Genomic DNA, 27,739 nt, shown 5'->3' with positions numbered 1-27,739 from the left:
CGTGCCTTGCACTGTACATTGTAACAAACTTGCACCAACAGTGTAACTAACTCTATAACTAACTTGTGTAACTAACTCTTTCACTAATAGTGTTGAACATCAGCATTTCGAGTTAAGTTACCGGTTTTGTCCTAGAGCAACTTCACACTTGAAAATTAGTTCAACACCATTAGTACATTAGCAAGTAGCAACTATTAGAATTAGAAGTAAAACGAGATTTGAGTTTGAAGGTGGATAGTTTCTCAATAGCTCTACTATGCCAGCTCCTTCCAGTTGCCAATCTACTTGCATCACATTTTTGAAGCTTTGGCAAAGCTGAAAAATATGGATGACTGATCTTCTAGAAGAGCCCGAGGGTTGCCCTGTTCAACCTGTAAAGCATAAATATTTAAGCTGAGAAACTAGAACAATTTGAATTTGGATGACATCCTGCACATTTTAGCATCTTAAATATAGTCTTTGTACCATGAAAGCAAGGACACCATTACCTCTATAACATGCACCAATTTAACAATTGAAGAATGTAGTAAGTATGAAAATTCAAAAAGACTGGAGGCAGTCATTTCTCTATTAGATGCACCCATTCAGCAATTGTAGAATGTTCATCAGTGGACAAATCAACATACAGTGGATGAACACTAGATTGAGTACTGAAACTCGTTTGGTTGTTCATATCAGCAGAGCCTTAAAGATGCATAAACCAAGTTTCAAATGTAGAACAATCTTTGTCCTAGTGCCTCTACCATGTCAATGAAAGACGGTGAAACCATAAATGAAAGACTAGGCAAAATTAAGTCGTTAAGAATAATGTCTAACCATTGTGTCGCCCCCTACTTCCCAGATAAGTATAATAGTAAATAATTAACCCAAAGAGACTTAAAAATTGTCACCACTCAGCTAGTTTTTGTTATATTCTTGTAATTCATTCTATGTCTAGACAGTTTAAAGGAAGGCAAGCTTGTCAAGAAAGTAAGTTTACCAGAAACCCTTGATCCAAAATCAGGATATTGTCCATGTTCATAACTGTGGAAATGCGATGGGCAATTGTGATAACCGTCGTTCCCTGGCATTCAGTTGCTAGAGTTTTCTGTAGTTTTGAAGTTGTTTCAGTGTCCACATTCGCCGTGCATTCATCCAAGCAAAGCACCTGCAGAAAAGTATAAACCTGTCAGTACTCTCTCCCATTTCTTGTACACCCCTCTGAAGTAGCTCTTTTTACACATTATATAACCTCGCAGGACTTGAGGAGAGCACGTGCAAGACAGAGTAGCTGCTTTTGACCAACAGAAAATGCTGTTCCTGACCCTTTTAGTTGAACATTCAGTCCACCTGCTGCTTCTACCTCCTCCTTGATGTGGCATTTTTCTAGGACATTCCAGATCTCAAAATCCCTGTTCTCTTGCAATGGATCAAGATTTTTCCTGAGATGTTTATTATGCGGAGATGTAAGGGAAGCCATATTGCCTACCAATCATCATTAATATAATCACATGCTTTGGCCAGTAGCCCAGTACTGGGTGTTACAGAAGGTGAGAAGGAAGGGAATGTTCTAAGACAAGATGACTGAAGAAGTCACAAACTATGTCAATTACCTTATCGATCCTTCAAACAAGAAAGGAGCTTGGGGAACAATACCAAAGCTCGAACGAAGATATCTGAAAGAAACACCAGCAATATTTACCCCATCAACCATGATAGATCCTCCGCATGTTGGGTAGAGTCGAAATAGGGCATTCAAAATACTTGATTTTCCTGCACCCGTTCTTCCAATTATACCAACCTGATAGGTACCAGGGCAACCTTTAATGTCAATGGAGTCTGGATTGTCTTTATGTAAAACGAAGAAGTTACAATTACTTAATTCCAACCATAATCTCTTGGGATAGTTTTCTGCCATCTTATAGATGTGTGATTTTGTAAGTGTCAAAATTCAAATTCTCAAAGGATATGGTAAATTATCCAAGCTAGACAAACAGACCTGTGTTCCCCCAGCAATGGTGAAAGAAACACCACACAAGGCAGGAGGCAGTTGTGGCTTGTACTTGAGAGTCACATTGACAAAATTGATCTCTCCTTGATGTGGCCATTGTGGATGTAACGGATGACCTCCAACATCTTCTTCTTGAGGAGCATCCATATACTATAAAATGGGGAGTAAGAAGGAGGTTTAATTTGTGTGATAAAACTTTTATGAATGTATCTCAATTTAGTCACCTGTAATATCCTCTCAACAGAAACCATCTCTTTCTCTGTTTCTGTAAAACTTGTTAAGAAGCTTCCAAGTAAAGATACAATTGGAGCTGCATAAGAGAGAGCCAAGCCAACCTGTTCACATAGAATTGGTATGTCAAATCCACAGAAGATTATGATTGCTTTGCAGCAAAGGTTCAAGAGCAAAAGAATCACTTTAAAACTTACCAACCCTGGAGTACCTAAACTGATCGGGAGGTATTCATGAGAACCAATAACTGCCATCACTGCAATGAATGAGACGATAAATGCTGCCAGCAACTGAAAAAATTAAATCTTTCAGTACCAACAATAGTGTCTAGTATCATGATAACACCGATTTTTCAGCATTAGTTATTACGTACACAAATGAGGAATTTGTACCCACCAAAGTCCACATACCACAGTTGTTAATCAGTACTAGTTTCCCTAAAGTGGTACTGACAGCATAAGACATACCTGAAGTCGCAGGGAGAGCCACAAACTTGCTGTTACTTCTGAATATGAAGTTCTCTGATATGTCATCAGATGCTTATTAAATTTGAGTAGAAAAAGATCCTGCCCAACAATAGAGTTAGTTTAAATTTCAGAATGGAGAAACATGGAAGTTGGACAATGAGTTCTCCTTGGAGAAGTTGGAATACAGCGCATTCAAAGATATTTTCCACACATAGCATAGAAATTGGTCTTTCTGACTGGCAATAAGAGGAGGCCAGAAAGTGCTCTTCATGATGCTGTTTATAGAGCATAGGAAAAACTACATTCCCTAATCATGTGATGTACAAGGGACTTTACTAAGCTACTGCGTTTTAAGTTCACTGCAACCTTACTGTTCCTCAATGGAATAGGGATGTGTGACACCTGAAATCAATATGAATGTGCTGAAATTATGGAAGGACAGGATAAAAACGAGAAACTAATGGTCATGCATTTTTCAAAAGAAAGATAACACGTGCTCTCAACCCTCCTATCAAAATCGGATTTATCTTAAAGTCTGTAATCATTGTCACACCCTAATATTTTTACCGCCCCAACCCCGCTAGGGAGTTGGTTTTGGAGAAAATGGGGTTTTCCAATTAAAGTGACATTTGGTGCTTCCTCCTTTTGTATCACAATTGTTTTACTTTCGATCAACTTCTCAATAGCTCTCTTTAGGGTCCAAAAATTTTCTGTACTATGACCTTGAGTGTTTGAATGATATTCACACCTTACATTTGAATCAAAACCTTTTGCATTCGGATTCACATTGTATGGCATAATAGGTTCAATCCATCCCAATTTTATCAATCTTCGCAACAAACTCGTGTACGATTCTCCAATTGGGGTGAAGTTTTCCTTGTTCTCTTGTATAATTTGCCCTAACAGGCGGATTACGTAGGGCTTGAAAATTTTGTTGTTGTGGACGAAAACCTTGTCAAGCAGGGGCCCGCCATTGTGGGCGCTGAGGAGGTCGAGCACATGTTTGGGTATTAAGGACAGCAAATTGAGGTGGATAATAATGTTGAGGAGGGCCAGGTTGCCCCTGAACATAAGGGTAGTTCCATCCTCTTTGGGCATTCCCCGATCCTGATGCCATCATGGATCCTTCTTTCTTCGATTTTCAAAACCGCCCGATCCACTCTGAATTGCTTGTGTAGCGGCTTTGAGGGCTGCTTGATTCATAATTTTTCCCAACTTTATGCCATTCTCTACCATCTCTCCAATTTTTATCGCTTCAGCGAAAGGCTTACCCACAGCAGCAAGCAAGTGATGGAAGTAATCATGCTCTTGAGCTTGGAGAAAAACATCAATCAATTCGTGGTCTTTCATTGGCGGTTTGACTCTAGCTGCCTGCTCTCTCCATTTTATGGCATATTCTTTGAAACTTTCAGATGGTTTTCTCTTCATATTAGCGAGAGAAGTACAGTCAGGGACAATGTCAAGATTGTATTGAAATTGTTGGACAAGTCTTGTGCCATATCATCCCAAACATGCCAATGGGAGGTGTCTTGGTCGATAAACCATTCTGAGGCTATTCCTGTCAGACTTTCTCCGAAATAAGCCATAAGCAGCTCCTCCTCCTCTAAGTTGATTGCAATACCTTTTTAAGTGGGCCACCGGGTACCATGACCACTATATTTGTCGAATTTTGGGGTCTTGAACCCTATTGGTAAATGAACATTAGGGAACATGCACAGATCCTTCAAAGAGACACTTTTGTGTCCTCCTAATCCTTGTATGTTTCTCATACTCTACTCCAGACTCCTCACTTTTTTGGCTATCTCTTCTTGTTCTTCATTCTTAATAGCCTTTTCAATCACGATATGAGACCCGAGCTGATATGAATTTACGGGTTTGAACGTCAATTTAGGAGGATGGAATTGATCATGATTCAGCTCGTCGGCAGGCTTCTGTATCATTGATGGAGAGTCTATATTAGTTGGCACGACCGGAATAAAAAATGGGTTGTTTGTGAGAGCTGGATTTGGAGGTGCTAGCAGCGCTCGACACGTTAGTATAAGGACCAAAACTAGGTGGATAAAGTGGATCACCAGATTGGGCTTGAGTAAAAATGGGATAATTCACTTTCAAAAGTCCGGGAATGGAGGAAGGTTGGGCTTGCCCATTTATCCAGGCTTGATACATTTCCGCAATTTGTTGCTTCAGTAACCTATTCTCCTCCAAAGATGCAAACTCTTGTGGAATTAACTGATCTCGGTTTTCTTCGTTGTCAGACTTGTACCATCTTTTAGAGTCATCTTTCTCCTTTGTACCGATGCCAGCTTAACTACAAACCAACCACCTTACTACTTATTTATGAAACAAAAACAAATATGTTAGGATTTAAAGCTTTACAAATATTGATAACAACTTACATGCCATGCACCTAAGTAATTTTCATTTCTAAGATGAACTTAGGAAAGCACCCTTGTTTCATCCCGATTTTTGGTGAATTAATTTAACTCTCATTATTTAACGTTAGCATTTTTAATTATTACTTAAAACTTTGATCGAACCCGTCGAGGGTTGCCTACGTATCATGTTTAACATGAATTAGATCATTACGTAGTTCATGAATATAATAAATGCTAGTGATTTTTTTTCAGAAATAAATAATTGAGCAAATGCAAATCTGTTCTATACATCCTTAAAACAAAGATTTAAGTGAAATAAAACTAGAATTATCCAAACATACTTAAAAAATGCAAAAGCAAATACCTAAAAGAAATAGACTCTAAAAGACAGATCCTAAAAAGACACAACAAACTATCATCAATACGTCTTCCAAAGATATCTTGAAACTCAGTCCTCCCTCAAACTTGAGTAGATTCTGGACAATGCTTTTGGCAGATGTGGAGCGAGAGCATGTGCCTGACGACCCAAACTTTCGTCATCCCGGTGAAGATACTTAGCATAAACATCAATCAGGGTTTCACTGAGCTGAAGTACTTCCACTCTAGCTTCATTCATACTCTCATGGCAATTCCGCACCCAATGCTGAGTAGTACGGACTGTATGTTCAGGTCTCCTTCTTGTTCATGAAGGTCATCGATCTGATAGTGAAGCGCTTGTCGTTCGGTCATCCACTGATTTTTCTCAACTTCAACTTCCTTCTGAAATGCCGTGAAGCGCCTTGCTATTTCTCTTTCCATAGAGGCCTTTAGCTGAGCCCGAAGTTTCGACTATGTGCTTGTCAGTAAAGCAAGCCTTCTCTTTCTCAAAATCACTCGACTGCTGCTCCATAGTGCCAATGGCAATGTCCAGGTCTTCTTGTAGGGGCTGCATGGTAACACGGTGCTCTTTCTCAATCTCTTTACGAACCGAACTAACTCTGGCCTCCTGATGGATCAATTCTTCTCTAGCCCTTTCCAGATCTGTATTTAAGACATGCAAATTGATAGTTCTCTTTCACCTCGCGTCGAGCCTGCTTAATCATGACCTCAATCTCCGCTTCTTGGTCTACTGGCCCTCTTGCTGACCTTTCTGACATGGCCTTAGGAGGAGGATGGTCATGAAACCATGGCAGATACCAACAATCTACCTCGCCCTTGTCACGATCTTCCACTATGTGCTCGAAACCTGAGAGTATACATTCTCCCCAAATCTTAAGTATTTCAGACTTCCTTAGAGGGATGTTAGGGAGGAATTCATACATAAACTCTTGCATATTTTCAACTGGCGGTAGGTACTGATGTCGACCGAGTTGTCGCATGACTCTGAGTGGCACGTAAGGTTGAACACCTCAAAGACCCATTAAAACGATGAAAGGCCGGAAAGTGGACATATATCACCTCTTTTGAAGGGAACCAATGATAATTCCACGCGATCTTGTCAGCAGTTAACCCCTTCAAATACCCCTTCCAAGCTCCTATTCCTTTGGGAAAGTTTTGGTTCTTAATCCTCTCCTTATTACCATTGATATAATCATTCCATTTGACTTGAAAATCTACAGTGGGTGATAACGAACATGCTCGAGCATCCATAATTGCAACAGAATGTTACATCCTTCAAAATAATCCGCCCTATTTTTGCACTTTGTCAGGGCCCGATAAATGTCTGCAAGAACCATGGGCACGAGGGTGACCTTAGAATTCTTCTCAAAAGCGGTAATGAATGCAGCCAAACTTGTGCTGATATTTCCTCCTCTATTTGGAAATACCATTACTCCTAAAAAGGCCACTATGAATGCATCGTAACTGTGCTTTTCCCAAGTCCGGCGTCACCCTCCGTTGTTAAGTTTCAACCCAAACAGCTCAAATCCATTTTTTTGGCCATATCTTTCGTACAAGAACTCTAGATGAACCCATCCATTATCTGGGCAGCCACCTATGTTCTTCTCCTTTATGTGTAACAGCTCAAAAAACCTTTCACCAGTGACATGCTTCGGTATCATAGGTTCTCCTTGGTGAAGATTCTTTCCCTTTCCCATAAATGCTCCTATTTCCAATAGGAATGCAGCCAAACTTGTGCTGATTTTTCCTCCTCTCTTTGGAAATACCATTATTCCCAAAAAAAGCCACACTATGAATGCGTCATAACTGTGCTTTTCCCAAGTCCGGCGGCACCCTCCGCTGTTAAGTTTTGACCCAAACAGCTCAAATCCATTTTTCTGACCATATCTTTCGTACAAGAACTCTAGATGAACCCATCCATTATCTAGGCGGACACCTATGTTCTTCTCCTTAACACCCACTGGTGAAAGGTTTTTTGAGCTGTTACACATAAAGGAGAAGAACATAGGTGTCTGCCTAGATAATGGATGGGTTCATCTAGAGTTCTTGTACGAAAGATATGGTCAGAAAAATGGATTTGAGCTGTTTGGGTTGAAACTTAACAGCGGAGGGTGCCGCCGGACTTGGGAAAAGCACAGTTACGACGCATTCATAGTGGCTTTTTTTGGGAATAATGGTATTTCCAAATAGAGGAGGAAAAATCAGCACGTCTGGTTGCATTCATTACCGCTTTTGAGAAGAATTCTAAGGTCACCCTCGTGCCCATGGTTCTGGCAGACATTTATCGGGCCCTGACGAAGTGCAAAAATGGGGTGGATTATTTTGAAGGATGTAACATTCTGTTGCAGTTATGGATGCTTGAGCATGTTCGTTATCACCCACTGTAGATTTTCAAGTCAAATGGAATGATTATATCAATGGTAATAAGGAGAGGATTAAGGACCAAAACTTTCCCGAAGGAATAGGAGCTTGGAAGGAGTATTTGAAAGGGTTAACGGCTGATAAGATCGCGTGGAATTATCATTGGTTCCCTTCAAAAGAGGTGATATATATGTCCACTTTCCGGCTTTTCATCGTTTTAATGGGTCTTTGAGGTGTTCAACCTTACGTGCCACTCAGAGTCATGCGACAACTCGGTCGACATCAGTACCTACCGCCAGTTGAAAATATGCAAGAGTTTATGTATGAATTCCTCCCTAACATCCCTCTAAGGAAGTCTGAAATACTTAAGATTTGGGGAGAATGTATACTCTCAGGTTTCAAGCACATGGTGGAAGATCGTGACAAGGGCGAGGTAGACTGTTGGTATCTGTCATGGTTTTATGACCATCCTCCTCCTAAGGCCATGCCAGAAAGGTCAGCAAGAAGGCCAGTGGACCAAGAAGCAGAGATTGAGGTCAGGATTAAGCAGGCTCGACGCGAGGTGGAAGAGAACTATCAATCTACTCTGCACATCTTAAATACGAATCTGGAAAGGGCTAGAGAAGAATTGGTCCATCAAAAGGCAAGATTTGAGGCCAGAGTTAGGTCGGTTCGTAAGGAGATTGAGAAAGAGCACCGTGTTACCAAAATCTACTAAAATTTATAACCAAACGCTATTCTAATTAAGCATATAGTATGTCTTAGCATACGTGAAATATTTTGTCAGCCGAATATAAGTAACTTTTTATTTTTTTATTTTTTTATTAAACATAGAATGACATCATCAGCATCAGGGGCGTCTCAAGCAAATTTATGGCCTAAGTCAAAAATCAAACGGAGGCCTTGCGTTTTTTTATATAAAATTTTTCTTTTTTCTATAAATAGTATTTAATATATTTCTTAAAATTTGTAATTTATTATTACTAAACAAAAATAGGCCCCTCAAATTTTGGGGTCTTAGGCAGCCCCCTTTTTTCCTAAAGGGTTGAGCCGCCCCTAATCAGCATTCAACATTTGTACGTAACACTTTATGCATCATCATTTATCATTGCAAAAACAGGAAGGCGACAACATGACGACATATATAGTATACGTAGAGTTGGCAAAATGAGAAGTTAACTATTAATAATATAATAATAATATTTGATGTTTATATATCCCTTCAGTTTCAACTGAAAAATGACAAAAGCTTTAGTTAACGTGAATCTTTTAAAAAAAAAATAAAGTGATAAAAAGCGCGGAGTGTATACTCTCTCCGTTCCCTTTTAGTTACTCGCGCCGTCAATTAAAATAACTATTTTATTATAATATATTTATTAAATGATGTTTACTATTGTATTTGAAATTAATTTGAAGAAAAAAATAATTAATATTAAAGGCAAAATATGAAAACAATCTTAATATGTCAAAAATGACAAAAAAAACGAATCGAACGAGAATGTTTTAAGAATATATTCATGAAAAATTAATCAAATTTTAAAAGCATAGATCAAACTAATTTTCAATGGATCAAAAAATTGCGTGAATTCTTTTTAATGGATAAAAAAAAGAAAAAATTATTTTTAAAAAAAAAAAAATTAAAAAAAATTAAAAAAATAAAAAAATAAAAAAATGAGTCATTTCTGATAGTTCAGTGGCATATTTGAGCCTTTTCCCTTATTTTATTTCTATTTTTATTTACTCATCTTGAATACTCTAATATAAAAAATAGTCAAAAAACTTGTAATCTTTGTGCTTTATGTAATACAAATAATGTTTTGTTGAAAAAAAATACAAATGGATAGATTTGAATTTGTATTAATTTAAAGAGATCACATTTGAAGATCGTAATAAAAATTAGCATAATATGAATAGCTTTATGTATATTTTATTTTTATTTATTTTATTATTCTATTATTTTTATTTTGATTGTCATTAATAAGGTTTGAATAATTATAAATTAATTGACCACCTTAAACAAATATTGTTAATGTTAGGTAGCATTTCAAATAGATAAAATTGTTACGAGCTTACAAGGGATGCCATAACGCCTTTAAAGCTAGACAAATTTTTTAGACATGTTTAAAATATTCATCGATAAGAAAAGAGGGGGAAAACCAATTGTAAGAGAGTGAACTCATAAAAGAGGGAGTTAGGTTCTTAACCTCTAAAAATTATAGTTTAATACAAGATAAAGTTAACGATGAAGTTGGAAAGCCCTGCAACTGCCCATTCGTTATACCAAAATTAATATGTCATTTTAAAATCGATCTAATCGTGACGGATAAATTTTTTAACATGTTAGAATCTTGCTTAGACTTGGGGAAAATGGGAACGATCCATAAATGCCACAAAGGCGTGAGAAATATACCAAAACTCATGGTAAGGACGAAAAGTACTACTATCGGTATGCCACGCATCAATAAAGTTTTAAATATATTCAAAAGTAAATAAAAGCGGGATAGAAGTCACTTTTAGGCTAACAAATATTATATATCCAAGAGATTAATTTAAGCCAGACTTAAGTTATTAAAGCGATCGTGCTAAAACCACGAGACTCGAGAGGTGCCTCACACTTCCCCTCGGTCAATAGAATTCCTTATCCGGATTTCTAGATCGCTGACCAAAAAGAAAGTAATTTGCTTTTGATCGGAGATTCAATAAGGTGACTTGAAATACCCAAATTCAATTCCAAGTGGCGGCTCTGTAAAATAAATAATCCCTTTTCAAAATGTCACTTTAATTGAAAAAACTCATTTTCTCTAAAATCAACTTCCTAGCGGGGTTGGGGCGGTAAAAATAGGGGTGTGACAATCATATCATGCTAAAACTGTCCGAAATCCATGGTTAGAGCAGAAAAGCATAACTTTTGGACTAGAATTTAGTAGGGAGATTTTAGTCAACAGAAACTCCTTAAAGTAATTCCTCCTTCAGATCAAAGATGTGACTGATCCCACTAGGTGAAGCAGTCAAAAATTGTTTCAAGAGGGCACAAATGGGTAAGCAAAAGAACAAGCTCTTGTTAAGCAGAAATGAAAATTTATCTGTGGAAAGAAAAGACAGATATGTTCCTATGGAAGTCATTTAATTTAAGAAATAGGATACAATTACCTCGCATTTAAAGCCTCTTATTGTTGATGATCCATCCAGAGTCTCCGTAAAAGATGCATATATAGGTGATCGAGATACACTGTCTAGTCTACGCAACTCACGTGATGTTGATCTGTAATAAAGCTGAAGATCTTACCTTCAGTTATTCTGTCAAATCGAAGTATGGGAAAGTAAAACTAGCTATTCCAGTGGCAAATTTTTGCATTCCGCATCAAAATATTCATATGGGACTTTGAGAAAAAGGTCATTTAATTAACCTTTATTGATATTCTAGCAATGTGGATCAATAGCATGACTTCTCAGATTGTGTTGTAACATAAAAAGAGAAATGAAAAGAGATCCAAAGTGAAACTTTGATTGTTTTATAATGTTCAAATTTTAAGCTAGCACGAATAGGTAAAAATTGTATACTGCAAAATTTCTATCTATGAATACCCCATATTCTACAAGCATTATATCTTGCAAAAGAAAATCCCTAGTTTCTTCAAAAATGATACCCCAAGTTTCACTAAGCTAAAATGAATAATATGTCACAAAGCGATGCTTCTATTTCAGCGAATGATACTTTAATATCAATGCAAAACATAACTTGTTCAAATAAGAGAAATGACTCCCTTTCTCTTATCTAGATGATAAAAAAGCGTCCTTCCAAGTTCCAAGCCTGGACATAACCGGTGCATATATATATCTAAACGGGTGCTACAACAACAACAAACCCAGTGTATTCCCACCAAGTGGGGTCTGGGGAGTAGAATGTACGCAGTCCATACCGCTACCTCCGAAGAAGTAGAGAGGTTGTTTCCGATAGACCCCCGGCTCAAGATAAAGATCTATATCAGAGTTACCTAGATATTATGCATTACAGTCTAAACCAGGGTGGACAGGTGCCTGTTCACTATGTGGGTCCTCCTCTGATAATCAGTGAGATGTATAGAGATTTTGTAACTTACCTGTAGTTTTCTGTAGATGTACCAGAAGGGCATTAACAGAAACAAAAACATGACCTGCATACATGCATAACCTATAAGAAGCAGAAATTCTAAAAAGCAAAAAGTGGATTGCAGTACTTCAAAAAAATAGAAAAAAAGGAACTCTTAAAGTTATGCAACAAGGAAAAGCTAACCTGCACATATGACAGAACTACAGCAATACCCAAGAGGCCAACAAAATTAGCCAGCAGAATGTTGAGAATAAAGGGAAGAGAATCGTCAATAGTGTAGAGATCTGAGGACAGTCTGCATACTCCAGTCAGTACATATTACATAGTGTCAAAAGTAAGAACAATTAATTTCTTAGTGATCTGATATACCTGTTTATAATTCTTCCCGTTGGGTTCAAATCAAAGAAGCTAATAGGTGCACTCATAAGCTTCTCTAATAATCGATCATGCACCTTAACAGCAGCACGTAGGCCACCAAATGCAAATGAAAATGCCCTCACTAAAGTTAGCAAGGAATTAGCCAGACAGAAGAGAGAGAGTATAGCCTGCAACATCAATAAAACAATCAAGCTAACTGGTAATTAGTCGCTATATGGGCAGACATGAGCTGTATATCATAAGAGAGGCATCACACCTTACTCCAAATTCCACCTTTTTCATTTGAGAGAACAAGAAGAAGAGAGGGTGAAGCTAAAAATAGTAGTACCAACTTTAGTGTTGAAAAACGAAATGATATTAAAAAGAATTTCACTCTTTCTTCACAAACTAAGTTACTGCTTCTGAGACTAGGCCGAACAGGATTTTCTACGAAATCCCCATGCCTTGGAATCTGAAATGAGATCTTCTCTTCTCTTGATAATAGGAGATGAGTAGGAGAAGACACTATATTACGCAAAGACACAGCTCTTCAATATTCTTCCATTTTCAGGGAAGTCGTACAACAATACTTAAAATTTCCAATAAAGGATATTGAGGCTGGGGAAAGAAAATGCCTTGGTGAGGATCTACAAGAAAATGTCTTGGTGAGGATCTACACTATTTATGTAGTTGACTAGTTACCAGATAAAAAGTCGTTGAAAGTGGTTTCTGGTTTCTTCCACTTGTATCAACCCAATATGAAAGCCACATGTCATTTCCATTACGAGAAGCTTGCATCAAAACCGCAGAAAGGCATGTTAAAATTGTGATGAACCAACCAGCAAAAACAGCATAACTCCTGCAAGACGTAAAATGATGAAATCATCAAACTGAATTTACCAGAGGCAGGATCTTTTAAATACTAATAGAGCCTATGCTGCACAGACTCTTCAACGACACCTCCGGTCTGTGTTTGATCCTCCAAAAATAGTGCACTTTTGGAGGATCCAACACAGTGCAGCAACATTTTGGAGGGTCCGAGCAAGAGCTACATGGATAGTGAGGATACAACTAGCTAGGGAGTGAAGTGTAATTGTTGTTGTAGAATTATTTTCATGCTAAAAGAAAACAAAAACTCACTTGTATACAATGAATTCGACTTTTCCTTCTTTCCGGACCTCTGATTCATCAGTCACTTGATTTCCATCAGGAGTACATATAAACTCATCCTCTGAAATCTTCTGCTGGATCTCACTAGAAATATTGGATCCTTTATCCCGCTGTTGAACTTCAGAACAACTGCTAACTTCATCGATTGTTGAGAATGCGACATCAGAGGGACAAGTAAACTCAAGTGGATTTCCCATCCACTGCACATGTCCTTTATCCATCACAATTACCAAGTCTGCAGCAGATATTGCCTGTAAAGTAAAAGAATATATTAGTATATGGAAGACAAGCACTACTTTAGATATCTTAAATGAATGTTCCTCTGTATTGCCAACGTCTAGTCAATTTATTAACAAAAATGTTAGCTGTTCCTAAGATTACTGCATCTTTCTGATTATAAGTGCTCAGTTCTTTCTTGAATAAGAGATTACAAAATAGAAATGCACCTTTTTCTAATTATTGATGCATTTCAGGTTCTTCTTTTACCTAGAGCTCTATGGTAGATTGCCTAATCAACGTAATTTTGGTGCATGAACATCACTCACCTTGTGACATACATACGGATAGTTGAACTTCATGTCATTAGACAGAAAAGAAGAAGAATATTGCATATAAGATTTTCCAGAAATGCAGAAGGATCAATTGAAGTAAATTTTAATTAAATCTTACACTTAATGTAGAGATCCTTGTTAAAATGAGCCATCTTCATTTAACAAAGGAAATAAATATTACTATTACATACTTGACTACAATTGGGAATTAAGAAACAATTGTTCTGTAACTTCGATCAGTATCAGCTGAATATAAGAAAAAACCCATTACACTGAAGATAAAACTCCACACAACTCGTTGCATGACAAAGATACATTCATGTGCATTATCCAGCTCAATGATCAATGTCAACTAGTCTGCTCTTTGAAGCAAAATGGTTCGGACTTGAAAATACAATGAGCTGTTAAAAACCAATGGCTTGTTTTCTTATACAAAATAGCATCAAATCATCTCCATAGTTATTATTTCAAAACTGCCTTCACACATTACTTTACTTAATAGAAGTCCTATCAATATTTTTCTAATTATTTTCCTTATAATCTTTGATGTGAACTGAAATTTCAGCATTTCTTGTAAGAGAATAAACTTACAAATGAGTTCAAAAAGATGTATAGAAACCTTAAGAAGCTCTTATTAGATCCAGCAGAAAAGGGAAGTAGGTGAACAGGAAACCTGAATGTTATGTGTGCAAAGGATGCGTGTCTGCTGATTCATTCGAGGGCCGAGAATTGCATTATGTAGAATTGAACAACCAACATGTGCATCAACTGCACTGAGGATATCATCAAACAGGTATATCTCCGCATCATGATAAACAGCTCTGGCAGATACAGAAAAAGTTGTCAGAAGATCAGACAATTCAGTACTCATAGTCACTAGACAAGTATCTTGACAATTAGAAGAGAGAGAATCATGTCACCTGGCAAGTGCAAGACGAGCTCTCTGTCCACCAGATAAGTTAAATCCTTTTTCTCCAACAAAGGCCATATCACCTCCCGTCATTCTGGAAATATCGAAGTCCAAGGAACAAGCTCGTAAAACTTCTGAGTATCTGTTCCAATCAAACCAAAAAGCTTATGTTAAGTAAAGACTCCTCAATAAACCTTCATATATTGCATTCTAAGGGTCCACGGCATACAAAATATCATCTCCAAGAATGTTGAAGTTAACCAGATGAATAGGAACTTTGGAAATGCAAACTGAGAACTAACAACTGAATGCAACTGGAATATCCAAAAAATTCTTAGTGTCATGTCAAAATGTAAGGAAAGAGACCTCCTTGGATCATACTCTCTTCCGAACAAAATGTTATCACGTACAGTTCCTGAGAGAATCCAAGCAACCTGGAAAAAGGGCAAACTATGTGATCATAAGTGCTACATAACACGAAAAATCTAACAGCAGTTTGATCGCACCTGTGGAACATATGCTATAGAACCATTCCGATACACAGATCCGTTGATTAGCCTCGTTTCCTCCAAAATCAAATTCAACAAGGATGACTTCCCTGAACCAACCTGCAACCAAGTTACTTATAATAAGTGAAACAACAGTTTGCTGGAAAGTAATCTTGCAGAGTAAAAGCATTGGATAACATTATATTAGCAAATCAGTGCATCACATCCTCCACCCATTTTATATGCTGGAAAAGGATACTATAGTATTGAATCAACCCTAGTTTCTTTTTAAAACCACCAAACGCTGAACTAAGGTGAATTAAAGTGAAGAAAGTGCATGTGCTACACCGCATGTAGCAACAGTATAGAAAGATCATAAAGATATAGATCCAGATTTTCTTTCCTGCAATTATAATATCTCCAACTTCATCTAGAGAGAACACAAAGAGAAAGTCATGCATCAACAGTACTCCTGACTCGCTCGAGTACAGCACACTTTTGCACCAATAAGAAGCAGAGGCTTTCTAGTAACAATTCTAAACATATTATCCATTTCTAAGACAAAATGTGCAAATATCAAATATATCTTGATTCAAAATGTTAATATCATCTAGTTTGTTTTTTCTGCATCAACTTATGAAATGTTAGAAGGGGAGTCAAGCCGTGGAAACAGCCTCTGGCAGAAATGCAAGGTAAGGCTGCATACAATTGACCTTTGCGGTCCGGCCCTTCCCGGACCCCGCCCGCATAGGGAGCTTTAGTGCACCGGCCTGCCCATTTTTTAACTTATAAAATGTCACCGGATAACCCAAAAGTTTGTGAATGGTAAAAGGGGAACCTTAAATTGAAAAACATAGAACAAAGCCTTAAGATGCTGAAATTTCATGTCAAATGAGGCAGGCTGGTCCATATTTTCTTACTTTATAAACTCACAGCTATAAAACTAATAATTTATAACAGTATCAAGCAGAGTTCTACCTCTCCAACTACTGCCACCAGTAAACCTTTCGGAATAAGAAGATTAACAGTATCCAAAACTAAATTTATTTCCTTCTGGTCACTGCTCGACCATGTGCAAGATGCATCATGAATGCCAACAGCCACGTCTTGCAATTCAATCTGCTTATTAGAGCAAGAGAAAACCAAACAATTGCTTGGGTTTTCCGTGTTTGTCTCCTTCTCAAAACAGGATAAATACTTGCATAGCCTCCTGGAAGATATTACAGCCTGCAAACTAAAAAAAAGTGAGATATTATAGAATAAAGGAGGATAATTTCTCAAGGAAAAGAATTTTCAAAACTTACATCAATTAACCCATTGATGACCCAAGGAAATGAATTTAATGGAGAAATCAAGTTGTTAAACAGTGCGACACAAGTAAAAACCTGCAATATTAACCAAAAAATTGGGAATATATGATTACAAAAAATGGCCAAAGTAAGCAAGTACTTTTAGAGTCGGTCATTTTACCGTTGCTGCGTCAAGTTGATGCCCAATCAAAGTATAGAGTCCAAATGTGAACAATGAGAAAAGTGTTGGTGTTGTTGCCCAGAAGAAAACACACCATGAATCCAAGTATTTCCTAGTCTAACAAGAAAAGTTTTTAAGTTTAAGTGGGTCATGCTACTATCAAGCACAATATACTATAAAACATAATATTGTCTCACCGAAAGGTATTTCACTTCTTCCGATCTCGTCTTCATCAGCCAACTTGCAAAAACTAGCTCCCAACCATACATTTTCAAAGTACGTATATGTGTTAAAATCTCTGCTGTCATTCTAATCCTGCCAAGAGGAATGGACAATAGATCTTAACAAATATAGAGAATGTTAATTACATAAACTCAAAAGATATAACTCATCCCTTCTTTTATAATTGTTATTGAAAAAAATCGTGCGTCATGTTCATCCAAGACATTTCACTCCTTCCCACCCTAAGAACTATACACAAATAGCCATTCTAAATATTTTCTCTTGAACAACTAGAACTATCGGCTTTTGATTTTTGTTACGTTTTTTCATGTTAGTTTAATTATAGCATTACTTTGTTTCCTGTAATTTACTTATAGTATTACTTTGTTGTAGTATTTTTTCTTGTATTTTCATTACTTCTTTTTCTAGACTGTTTTCATCTTGAACCAATTATCTGCCGGAAACAATCTCTCTACCACTGAGGTAGATGTAAGGCATGCACATACTCTAAACTCGCCAGATCCCACTTGGTGGGATTACACTGGGTATATTGTAGTTGTTGATAAACTCTACTTAATTTTAGTAAACAATCTATAGTAACTATGGATTACCAGACAAAAAACTGCAAAAGGAATGTTAAGAGATGTAATCATATTCAAGTAGTCAAATTACAAACTCTTAGCCAAGTGTAGAAAAGAAATTTGTAAAATTGTAATTATCAAACATGGTCACCAATTTTCCATAGCTTACTGACCATGTAATAAAAATGAATGAACATTTGTTTTTTTTTTCATAAGAAATGTTTAAACAATGGATGGACATACTTTTTTCCTATAAGAAATGTTTAAATAAGGAATGGACATACTTTTTTCTGATAAGAAATGTTTAAAGTATGAATGAACATACTTTTATCTGATAAGAAATGTTTAAATAATGAACATACTTTTCTTGATACGAAATGTTCAAAAATGAATTCATAAATTTCAGGAATGAATAATAGGGAAAAGAAGATAAAAAAATAAGAAAAAGAGAACTGAAACCAAAATAATAGCCCCATAGGATCTCTAGCAAGGCTCTAAAGAATGCTGGCATATACCTTTCATCCTTTTGCTCCATCATGCTCTTTGTAGCTTTTGCAATTACATTTGCAATCCACTTATTAACTGCGTGAAATAACAATTGTCAGGCCTTCTCTAGAATTGACTAAACAATTAAGACCTTGGTATATCAAGAACCACTTATCAACCTTTAAGTCAAACCAGGACGACGTGGTCTTAAATTATGGGGGACTACTGCTTTTATTACTGATGTTGATGTGATATATAAGTTGAAAAACAAAAAGTGCTCCTAAACTAAGGCCTAAACCTTCATCTAGGAGAACTGATCTGCAAACTTCCATGGTTATGGACAATACTGACAGTTTTACTGGCCAGAAGTTTTAAGCACAGGACAAGCATATCAACAATGTTTTCCAGTGACAACTAATCAGTATTTATCACTTGCAAAATATCCAATAAGCAAGTTTCTATAAACTAAGTATCATTGCAACACCGTATTTCCATCACATCAACTTAGCACATACAGTTTTCTTTGTCATATGCATGCTTCGTATTTAGACAAGCACACTATCATTAGATTGTCAATTAATTTGGCAGCTTGTTCAACTCTATATCTGAGTCATCTAGTACCTGGTATTAGCAAGATTGTTATAGCTATTCCAGAAAGAAATGCGAATTGGACTTGTATATACAGCAGATAGAGGGCAATTCCAATCTGCAATGGCAAACTGATGCATTTTATGATTAATAGATCCTGTAACCAAGGAAAAGGAAAAAGGCCAACATCCAAGCTGGAAAACTTCGTTCTTCATTTTATAAGAGATCTCATCATTTCAGAGAGGCAGAATGGTAGATGTTACCTCGGAAGAAAGACTTTAATATGATTTCTCACATTTCAAATAGTCACACTTTGTCACGAGAAGGTGCAATGAGCTTATCATAAATCTTGAAAAACAAGAAAAAAACAAACAGAAAGATGTTTTCTCTATATTTACCCCGATTAAACACATATTACAGTTTGTTCAACATTTTGCAGAGTAGGAGCAATCTCTTTTAGCAACAATTCATCACTATTTATCCCAAAAGATAACTAACATTAGGGTCAGAATTGTGAATTTAATAGTGGCAGTTGCGAATATGCTTAGAGACTAAGAAACAATGGTACACAAAGTCTAAATGTTAAAAGATTCATCAAAATCAAATATGAACCCTGAACCCATCATAACAAATTTTAATTGAATGAAGCAAAAGCCGTAGTGAGTAAATAGTGCAATATCAAAAATTTAGACAACAAAATTGTGTCCAGTGAGCTACTGATAATACAGCAATTCGTACTCAAATTTTGCTAAGCCATGCCAACATTTTACTAAGAGTTTTCATATATTGTGGCTTTTAAGTTACCTATTGAAAGACAATAAGTGAATCTTTATGATTCACTGACCTATAAAGATAATTTTAAGTGGTTACAACTTCCTCATACATTTTTCTTCTTTCTGGTCATTAGTTCAAATGACAACTTGCAGTCAGAAGAAATTCTCAAAATGTTTCGGCATAGATTAGGAATCACAAGTAGGTTTCAAATATTCATCAGAAAGAATTAGACATCTGAGAATCACTAACAGTATCTTAAAACTTTTAAGGAAAGACAAGCATTCTCGGAACCTTGACAGCCTAGACTTCACACAAACTCCAGGTGTTTATTTTCTGTCTCACCAGTGAAGAAGATTAGCAAGCAAAAGGAAGTTCTATTCACCTACGTGATCTTTCTCGGGATAGTAAATACTAACCTCCACATATCATGAAAACTATTACACAAGTTCACAACTCGATCAGCATCCACGGACATGAATGTCTGAATCTCTCCTTCAGAAAATTTTGATCTCTCTGCCAAACTGACAGAAAGACACTTCAAAAGAAAAAAGGCACTGTTAGTCAGCAATATCTTATTGATATAAAGTTTTCACTTAGAGCTGAAGTTTGACGACTTCGCAGAAGCCCTTTAGATTTTAAAAAGTGGTAGTCACATGGACACACCTATAGAAGAACAAAAGTCGATATATCACTCTCCCCTATGACCATATACTTCAAAAATGGAAAAGATAAATGGCAAGGTACTCTCCACCTGTATTCCCTGAATTTTACAAATGCGACTTGGCCCTCCTACCAAATTTTTAAGTTCTAAAGAATGGCAGAACACCCTTTACATGAAACAAAAATATCCCACGTATTATATTTCTCACGAGTCACTCTAGACAACAACAATTAGTATAAGAACAATACTCAAATCACTGTCAATCATACCCTACTATCTGAAAAGCTCAAAACTCCTAATGTACTTGCTTTAACCAAACAGAAAATGGATGTCAATAATGTCATTTTAGTACAAACATATTCTGAGTTTGAAATTAATTTGAATAAAGAAAACATAAAGAACTTCTAGTACCTTTTTTTAATTTATATAATATTGGCAATGAGTTTATAAAAATAAGGTAATTGAGGATTCATATCACTGACACCAACTTGTTTGGGACTGAAGCATAATTGTTGTAAAAATTTCCAGTTTAGGCTTTTCAAACACAAAACCCATTCAGCGGAGAAAATAGGAAACATTAACATTTTTTCAGTTGAAATAGGCATCTCTAATTCTTCAGACTTAAAAAAGCTAAGAGCTGGTATCTGAAAGCTAAAGAATGTATGCTCATTTCACCAGAAAAGAATGACAAACAATACCCTCCTCATTTGACAAGAAAGAAGCACCTGACACTGTCCAAATTTAAAGAGGCTGGTTAAATGCCACTTTACCATCTCAGTGGTCTACTGAAAATTACTCATGATATAAATCACAAAATGAACATATCCAAATAAGAAGATAAACAGTATGCTACAAAGATGCAATACGGATCCCATATGACAGCTGTAATGTGGCTATAGAACAGGTTCTTCAAGATGATGAAGATGTAACTCATAATAGCTTATTGTTGATATAGAAGATTCACCTTTTCATAAATAAGACTCATGATACTGGATCTTAGCTTGAGCTTGAGCTTTGAAAGATGAAAAGTATATTGAGTATCAAGGAAGGATCTGCAGCATTTTACACAGTATCATAAATCAGAACCTAATAATAACTTACAATATAAGTTAAACAACTAAAAAGGTCAGATAAATTTGAGAAAGACACGTTGCATGCTCGTTAGTATGATAAGTATTTGGACTATAGATAACAAAATCAGGTTGCAAGCTTGACACAATAAGAATATATTCCCAGGAGAGAAAACGTGAGATAGGTAGAACTCCAATTAAAATCCACTTCCCATTTGCAAGAGAGAATTATTCCAAAACTCAAGTTCAAAAGGAAAAAACTAAAGCAAATTCTGACAAAAGGTCGAGATACAGAGATAGAGTGAAATGTCCCACTCTCAGAAAATGTTGATAAGGGCAAATTTTAAAGTAAAAGTCTACACCTATCCAAGAGGACCATGATCAAATGTGCTCACACGTTTATCCTACCATGGAAATGACATATCTGCTAAGACTCACACAAAACATATGAACATGTCTCTTCATAAAACCTAAAGCAGTTAGATACGTAGATTGTGACAACCTAATATATCATGAAGGTATAACTTAAAATCCAAAATGCTGATAAATGAATAACCCAGAATTCAGAGAGTTTTCTCTTCTTTTTTTCTTGTGTGTGTGTGCAAGACAACATTGGGCGTCTGAATTATGTCAGTAACTAAAGTTCCTATACAAAGTTACCAAGAACAACATGTAGTTTGCGAAGAACTTGCAAGAGGCTGAAACATATCATAACTTGAACTTAAAATGAATTCCAGGAACGAGGAGTAACAGTTACTTCAAGACAGAAGAAAGACCCAAAGATAGTGCAAGAATATAGCCATCATAGTCTCTTGAACCTGTTGATAAAGAGTATGAACAACAGTCACAAAGTATCCTTCAACCTTGAGAATGATTAAGAAGAACCAATGAACAGTCATGAAGACATCTGACAGACTTTTCAAATGAATGGTTAATTGATCTATGCAAAATTGAGTTTGATGACATACAAAATTAATGCTACACATTATCAATAACACTGTTACACAGGAAGATACTACAGTCCTTATTAAGGAAAAGAAAACAAGTATCTTCAACTAAAAAGCTACATACTAATGAGAGAGAACATCTGCAGTAAAAAGCCAAAAGAGGAGATGCCGCAACTGAATGGGGACAAGATTGATGATTCTGAAAATTTTAACAGCACATGACCTAATATCAGGTTAGAATTAATTCTATGGAGGCATTATGTTGATTGGAAAGAGAATCATTCAGAAACTTCTGATCGCATATGTGTAAAACAAGGATATAATCAACTCTAGCAGAGCATTAATTTTTATGTCAGCTGAAAAGCAAGGAAAAACAACTGTCTTGGAATATCATTTTTCCAGTGAAAAATATGAATTTGTTCATTACATTCAGAATCTGAAGGAAATTGGGAAAAAAAAATGAAATATCGCTACATGCGAACCTTGCTGGAGAAAGCGAATCAACTTATTGAGAAGCACTGGACCAGCAAAACCAAGACAGTCATTAAGCACCTACAAAATCGAGAAATCACAAACAACTTCTGAATCTATTACTAGCAAAATTTTACAAGATCTAAAAGATTTTAAAAAGTTCAGTACTTTATTTTTCAATAAAGAATGCATAATTATATTCACATACTGGTCTTGGGATCTACTAGTCCCTATATGTTAAAGAAACTTTGCATATGATGCCACGTAAAACAAACACCACGAACTTGTGGTATGCAATATAAAAAGTTAGTCACCTAATAGATATAATCCTTCCTTGAACTCCAAATTAAAACTAGAATGCCACAGATGCAATTACAGTGAGATTTTGAGTGTTTCTAACAGGAACTTGGGATTGGGAACTGTTGCGCTGTGGTTATTTTCGAACAAGGAAGAATAGGGGTTTCAAATTGGGAATTGCAAAATGAACCATTGCACCTTCAAAAATTCTTGTGGGTTCACGCTTAACAAGAAATTTCAGTCACAATGTATATCCGGCAATTTTCAGTATCCCGGCTGAACTATAATTAAGAATGATAGTCTCTACTATATCCCTCTCTAAATTAAGTTTCTGGTGTAATAAATGAATAATTTGGTATTTAGCTGGTCAGACCTAAAAAGAATAGAGAAAATTCAGCAAGCTGACGCTTGACACAGAGAACAACAACATATACAGGAAGCGTGACGTTGACAGATTTTACAGCATCAAATCAATGTATATGCACCCAGTAATATAATCACAACTTCACATCAATGAGATTATCAGAGAAACATCAACTTGGTGACATGGGGACGCATTGGTTCTTCTTCTTTTTTTTTCCAAGTTCAACATAGAAAGGTCATCACAATATATTACCTTCAGAAGACCTAGACGGAAATATTGCCATCCATATGCACGACATATTGTTTTTATTAATGAAGGATGAGAATATTCATTTCTTTGTTGACCTTTCCAGCATGTCGACAGCAAAGAGTGGCAGGATGAAGGATCCATATCAATGGGTAGCTCAAGTAAATCTTCAAAGTCAAGCTGCCTTTTGACTCCACATTCCATTACGGGTTTGATAGATTTGAATGCTATCAGATTCCAGCAGTTGCATACGCCCTTTGACTAATTTCCAATGAAAACCATTGTTCTAAGATCAGGATAAACAGAAGAAGGAAGAACAAAGAACAGAAAGGAAAAATGTTATAGGTAACCAATGCCTGTGTGCAAAGTAAAAAAGGAAGGGATTCCACACCATTTATCAGAGAGAAAGCACAGAATTTGTAACTTATGTTTTTTTAAAAAAAAAAAATTAAAACAAAGGACTAGCGGTTTCTGACATCTCCAAAGTGGTAAAACTGGTGCCAGTGTCTTCATATACAACAATACCAAGATGGAATTCAATAAATAGCATGAAAAATCTCATATAATGAATGGAAAAGATATACATACCGCTCCTCCGGAGCTACCTTGACCAGTGTCCATTTTACTTGGCAGAAGTAATTCTTCCTCCATCCAACTGTTTAATTTGCAATTAATCATGAAGAAGAAGAAGTATATATGATGATTAATCCAGGTAGATGAAAAGGAAAAAACGTCTATGCATCTGCATGGATAAGATCAGCCAAACCAATGCACTAAATAGAAAGGAGAACTTTTATGCAAGACAATTATTCCGTATATATTACAATTTAAAAAGTTTACTGAGTCAAAAGCAACATGCATTCAAGCGATTAGATGATTATCAACATTCTAATGTTAAGCATATCTAATAGCTGGTTTGATACACGAAATCTGGATGTAAATACACAGTTCATTTTGAATTACAAAAAATAGATCATTCCATTAATCCATCTGTGAACCCCGAGATCAGCTTCAAGCTCCATTTCATTTTGTCATTCGTTCTCAAGTATGTTGACGACACTTAAAAATTAAATTTGCACAGAGAGCAATGTACTACGCTAAAATCCATTGCATTTGATTGTTTTAATTTCAAGAAAAGATATCATCCATTATTTATTTTATTTTTGCATTCACATAATGCTATTAGAGTATATGTACCCATAATCATCAATGGCACAAAGTTCTAGTAATTGAATAATTACTCAAAACTAAACAGCTACCACTAGCTACCACTACCACTCCCTGCACGGAGTCTAGGATGACTTCTTTTTCGGCTTCTCATATCTCAGGTAACATCTAATCATTATGTAGATGTGCGCACTACACTAGGAGGCTAGGAGCACGGATTGCAGAACTGTAGCTGAATTTTTGATTCATTACAGCTACATAATGTCAAAAATAAGAAGAGGAAGTTACCTACTACTCTGAGGCCTTGCTGTACTTCTGGTGATATTAATCAAAACCCCAAAACTTATATCCACTAACGCAGTGAAGCTTTCTTTAAGACCCAGTGGAACCTGTAACAGCAAAATCATAGTCGACTTTTTCAACATTCAGTTATCTGCAGAATTTAGGTGATAAATTGTGCAGCAAAGCAAGATAAGTATCAAGAGTCAAACATGGACAATTGTTCAAGACCAATAAAGCCTCCTCTGCATGAAGAACAAAAAAATTCATAAGATTATAATACCACCTTTAGCTTGAGCTTACTGTAGAGAATCTAATAATCTGCTTTGGAATTAGAGTCAGTGGTAACCCGTAATCTGCTGCATACTTAAAATATATACCACTAGACAAGCCTAGAATTTTTAGCAGAATCTAATGTTAATGCACAACAAGTACCAATGCCCAACAAAGACATGAATATGAGTTAAAAGTAATAAACAATAGTTCAATGCATTCCTCAGGAATAAGGAAATTAAATCTGTTTTTGAAGTGCAAGAAAATCCAGCATATTTACTTGTAGGAGCATTTCTAAAACTGATCAATGCATTTACCAACACATAAAATTGAGCTTTTGGAGAAAGAAATTTCACAGATCCAACAAGTCCATCATTTTAAGAAACTCAGAGCAGAGAAAGGCATATAAAATTTCCTGTGAATAACAAGTTGTACCTGAAGAGAAGTAAATTCTCTTTGTAAATGGGGTACTAAAAGAAGAAATTTCAACATCCACCAAATACATAAGATGGGGTTGCAGCAAACAACACAGCAGTACCCACACTTCAAGACCAGAAGAATGGTAGCCTGAAAAAGTATGCCTGATGAGAATCGGAGTCGCAAATAAATTCATAATGAGGTAGAGAAGTTCAAAGCTCACCCAAACTGAGAATTGTGAGAACCTAAAGATCCATTCATGATACTGAACATGAGAACTGTCTAGCATCTTTTTGATTAGCAAAACCATGTCACAGAGTGCCATGCTTGCACCCAAAGCAGGTATAAGATGCAAGGAAACCTTCAGCAGAAAGGATACCTGTTTGATCCATGTTGAACATTAGCCCTTGAAACAACTCACGAAGCATTCAATCATTTAAATTCTAAATTAGAAAAACTATACTAATGCAATGTGCTTCTCTTTTTCTCCTAAATGAAATGTGTAGTAAAACTTGAATATCTAATTTAAGTGGAGTGGTGAAAGAAAACAATTTCTCTAGCAATGAAAATGCGGCATACCCTCTTTCCATCTTTGACACTCCTTTTACCTGCTGTTATTGCAGCAACAAGCACAATAGTCAAGATATTGGATCCAAAACCTAATACTGTGAACATGGTTAAGGTAATAATTTATTTTTTTGATAACAGTTGTGTTTGACTAATTCCACCAGATACCTCCCACCAACAACAGATAGCAGGTAACTTTATCCACCAATGTTAAAATAGATAAAATCACCTAGTATTTGTCTTTGTTGAAAATTGAACTTAAGACCTCATGGTGCTCAACCCAATTTCGTTGAACCATTAGACCACACCAACATGGTTAACGTAATAATTAAACAATAAATATCAATTGGTATAACTTTCTTAGCATAGGAAAAAAAAAACATGAATTTAAGGATATAAGTTGCTGAAACACAGTGAAACTCCGTCGCTATTCCAAACCTGATCAGCCAGAAATAAAAGCAGAACTCGTCAGAATTCTGAGAACAATAGCACAAACGTAAGGTACAAGAAGGTAGCAAGATATAAAACATGATTTTCATCTCTACTAACCGAGAGAGTGATCAAAAAAGATTTAATCAAAGTATAAACTCGGGAACAAAGAAAACAGAGTAAATAAAATTAGTGAAATTAGAAGAAAGAGAAAATAAAAACGATCCGAAGCACTAATGCTCTTGCTATGTGCACGGTACCGGAGCACAACGAACGCAAAAATAATAGCAGTAAGAACATACGTATGGAGAATCAGGGCAAACGCGCTTCATCAACTCCATTGAAATGGTGGAATTGGAAAGTAAGAGTAATGCATGGATGGATGACCCATATAAAAGTTGGCAAACTAACATGCGGGTCGGGTCTAACATGCGGGTCGGTTATATGGATCATTTGGTCTAATCCGCAACTTTGATCGTTTGCTTTTCCACATGCCTCTGAAGTCTGAACCCCTTCTTTTTTACTTTAACTTTAATTGCTTTTCTTGCTTTAAGCTTTATAGTTATGGGCGACTTAAATATTTCCAAAGCTCCCGATCTTTAACAGTTGCCTTTTTTTTTTCGACTAGTGTTACCTTTATGTCGTCACTCACTTTTTCTACAAAGTTTGATTAATTAATCATAATTATTTTTTAATCATTATCAAAATTATTGGACTATATAGTAAGTGTATCTTATGTCCATCAAGATATAGTGAATTCATGTTCTTGAGATTGTAATTTAATTTTTTACATTTATTTGCCTCTGGCAAATTTGCTCTACAGATTCATCAAGTCACGTTGGACACTTGGTACAATTAAAAGTAATATGCTTAATATTATTTTAGTACTTGATATGACTTGCAATATTTTAATTATTAGATATTGAATTGCATAAAGGAAGATCTCCTGAGATATAAGTCTTAAGTGGCAAACAATTATATGGCGTCAAACACATGTAGCGTAACTTATTTAGTTCACTTAGATCGGCAAGTTTAAGTGGCAATTCCGTACTAAGTTTCATT

The 27,739-nt window shown here is 36.1% G+C and overlaps 1 protein-coding gene across 3 annotated transcripts; it reads right to left on the bottom strand.

Annotated features, from left to right (window-relative positions):
- Positions 1 to 41: 41 nt before the first annotated feature.
- Positions 42 to 27,291, bottom strand: LOC107862044 (ABC transporter C family member 13). Of its 3 annotated transcripts, none has more exons than XM_016707485.2 (36): positions 26,980 to 27,291; positions 26,646 to 26,686; positions 26,261 to 26,348; positions 25,905 to 26,060; positions 25,700 to 25,831; positions 25,001 to 25,101; positions 24,134 to 24,200; positions 23,552 to 23,806; positions 22,650 to 22,719; positions 21,978 to 22,038; positions 21,115 to 21,202; positions 19,906 to 20,024; positions 18,749 to 18,846; positions 18,157 to 18,223; positions 17,036 to 17,153; positions 16,839 to 16,955; positions 16,673 to 16,753; positions 16,347 to 16,595; positions 15,387 to 15,488; positions 15,247 to 15,314; positions 14,891 to 15,022; positions 14,644 to 14,791; positions 13,390 to 13,670; positions 12,952 to 13,108; positions 12,262 to 12,437; positions 12,076 to 12,187; positions 11,903 to 11,956; positions 10,953 to 11,075; positions 2,689 to 2,787; positions 2,419 to 2,511; positions 2,215 to 2,325; positions 1,979 to 2,140; positions 1,593 to 1,780; positions 1,232 to 1,421; positions 980 to 1,147; positions 42 to 371 (listed from the first exon to the last, which is right to left on the bottom strand). In XM_016707485.2, the coding sequence occupies exons 1-36, from the start codon at positions 27,106 to 27,108 to the stop codon at positions 291 to 293; spliced, it is 4,482 nt and encodes a 1,493-aa protein (XP_016562971.2). In that variant the 5' UTR covers positions 27,109 to 27,291; the 3' UTR covers positions 42 to 290. The 3 variants fall into 3 exon arrangements, with proteins under 3 accessions (XP_016562971.2, XP_047265896.1, XP_047265897.1); XM_047409940.1 differs by having other exon boundaries at positions 27,089 to 27,291; XM_047409941.1 differs by lacking the exons at positions 26,646 to 26,686; positions 26,980 to 27,291 and having other exon boundaries at positions 26,290 to 26,348.
- Between the last annotated feature and the right edge of the window lie 448 nt (positions 27,292 to 27,739).

This window comes from Capsicum annuum, chromosome 3 (assembly GCF_002878395.1).
Source record: "Capsicum annuum cultivar UCD-10X-F1 chromosome 3, UCD10Xv1.1, whole genome shotgun sequence".
NCBI classification, from domain to species: Eukaryota; Viridiplantae; Streptophyta; class Magnoliopsida; order Solanales; family Solanaceae; genus Capsicum; species Capsicum annuum.
This window is presented reverse-complemented; position numbering and strand designations above follow the sequence as displayed.

Excerpts from the sequence above, each read along its gene's own strand:
- LOC107862044 (XM_016707485.2), bottom strand. The coding sequence starts at position 27,108 with ATGTTAGACCCGACCCGCATGTTAGTTTGCCAACTTTTATATGGGTCA. Across the intron at positions 16,956-17,035 it reads AAGAAGTGAAATACCTTTCG|ACTAGGAAATACTTGGATTC; the intron begins GTGAGACAATAT and ends TTTTCTTGTTAG. Across the intron at positions 15,023-15,246 it reads AGAGAGTATGATCCAAGGAG|ATACTCAGAAGTTTTACGAG; the intron begins GTCTCTTTCCTT and ends TGATTGGAACAG.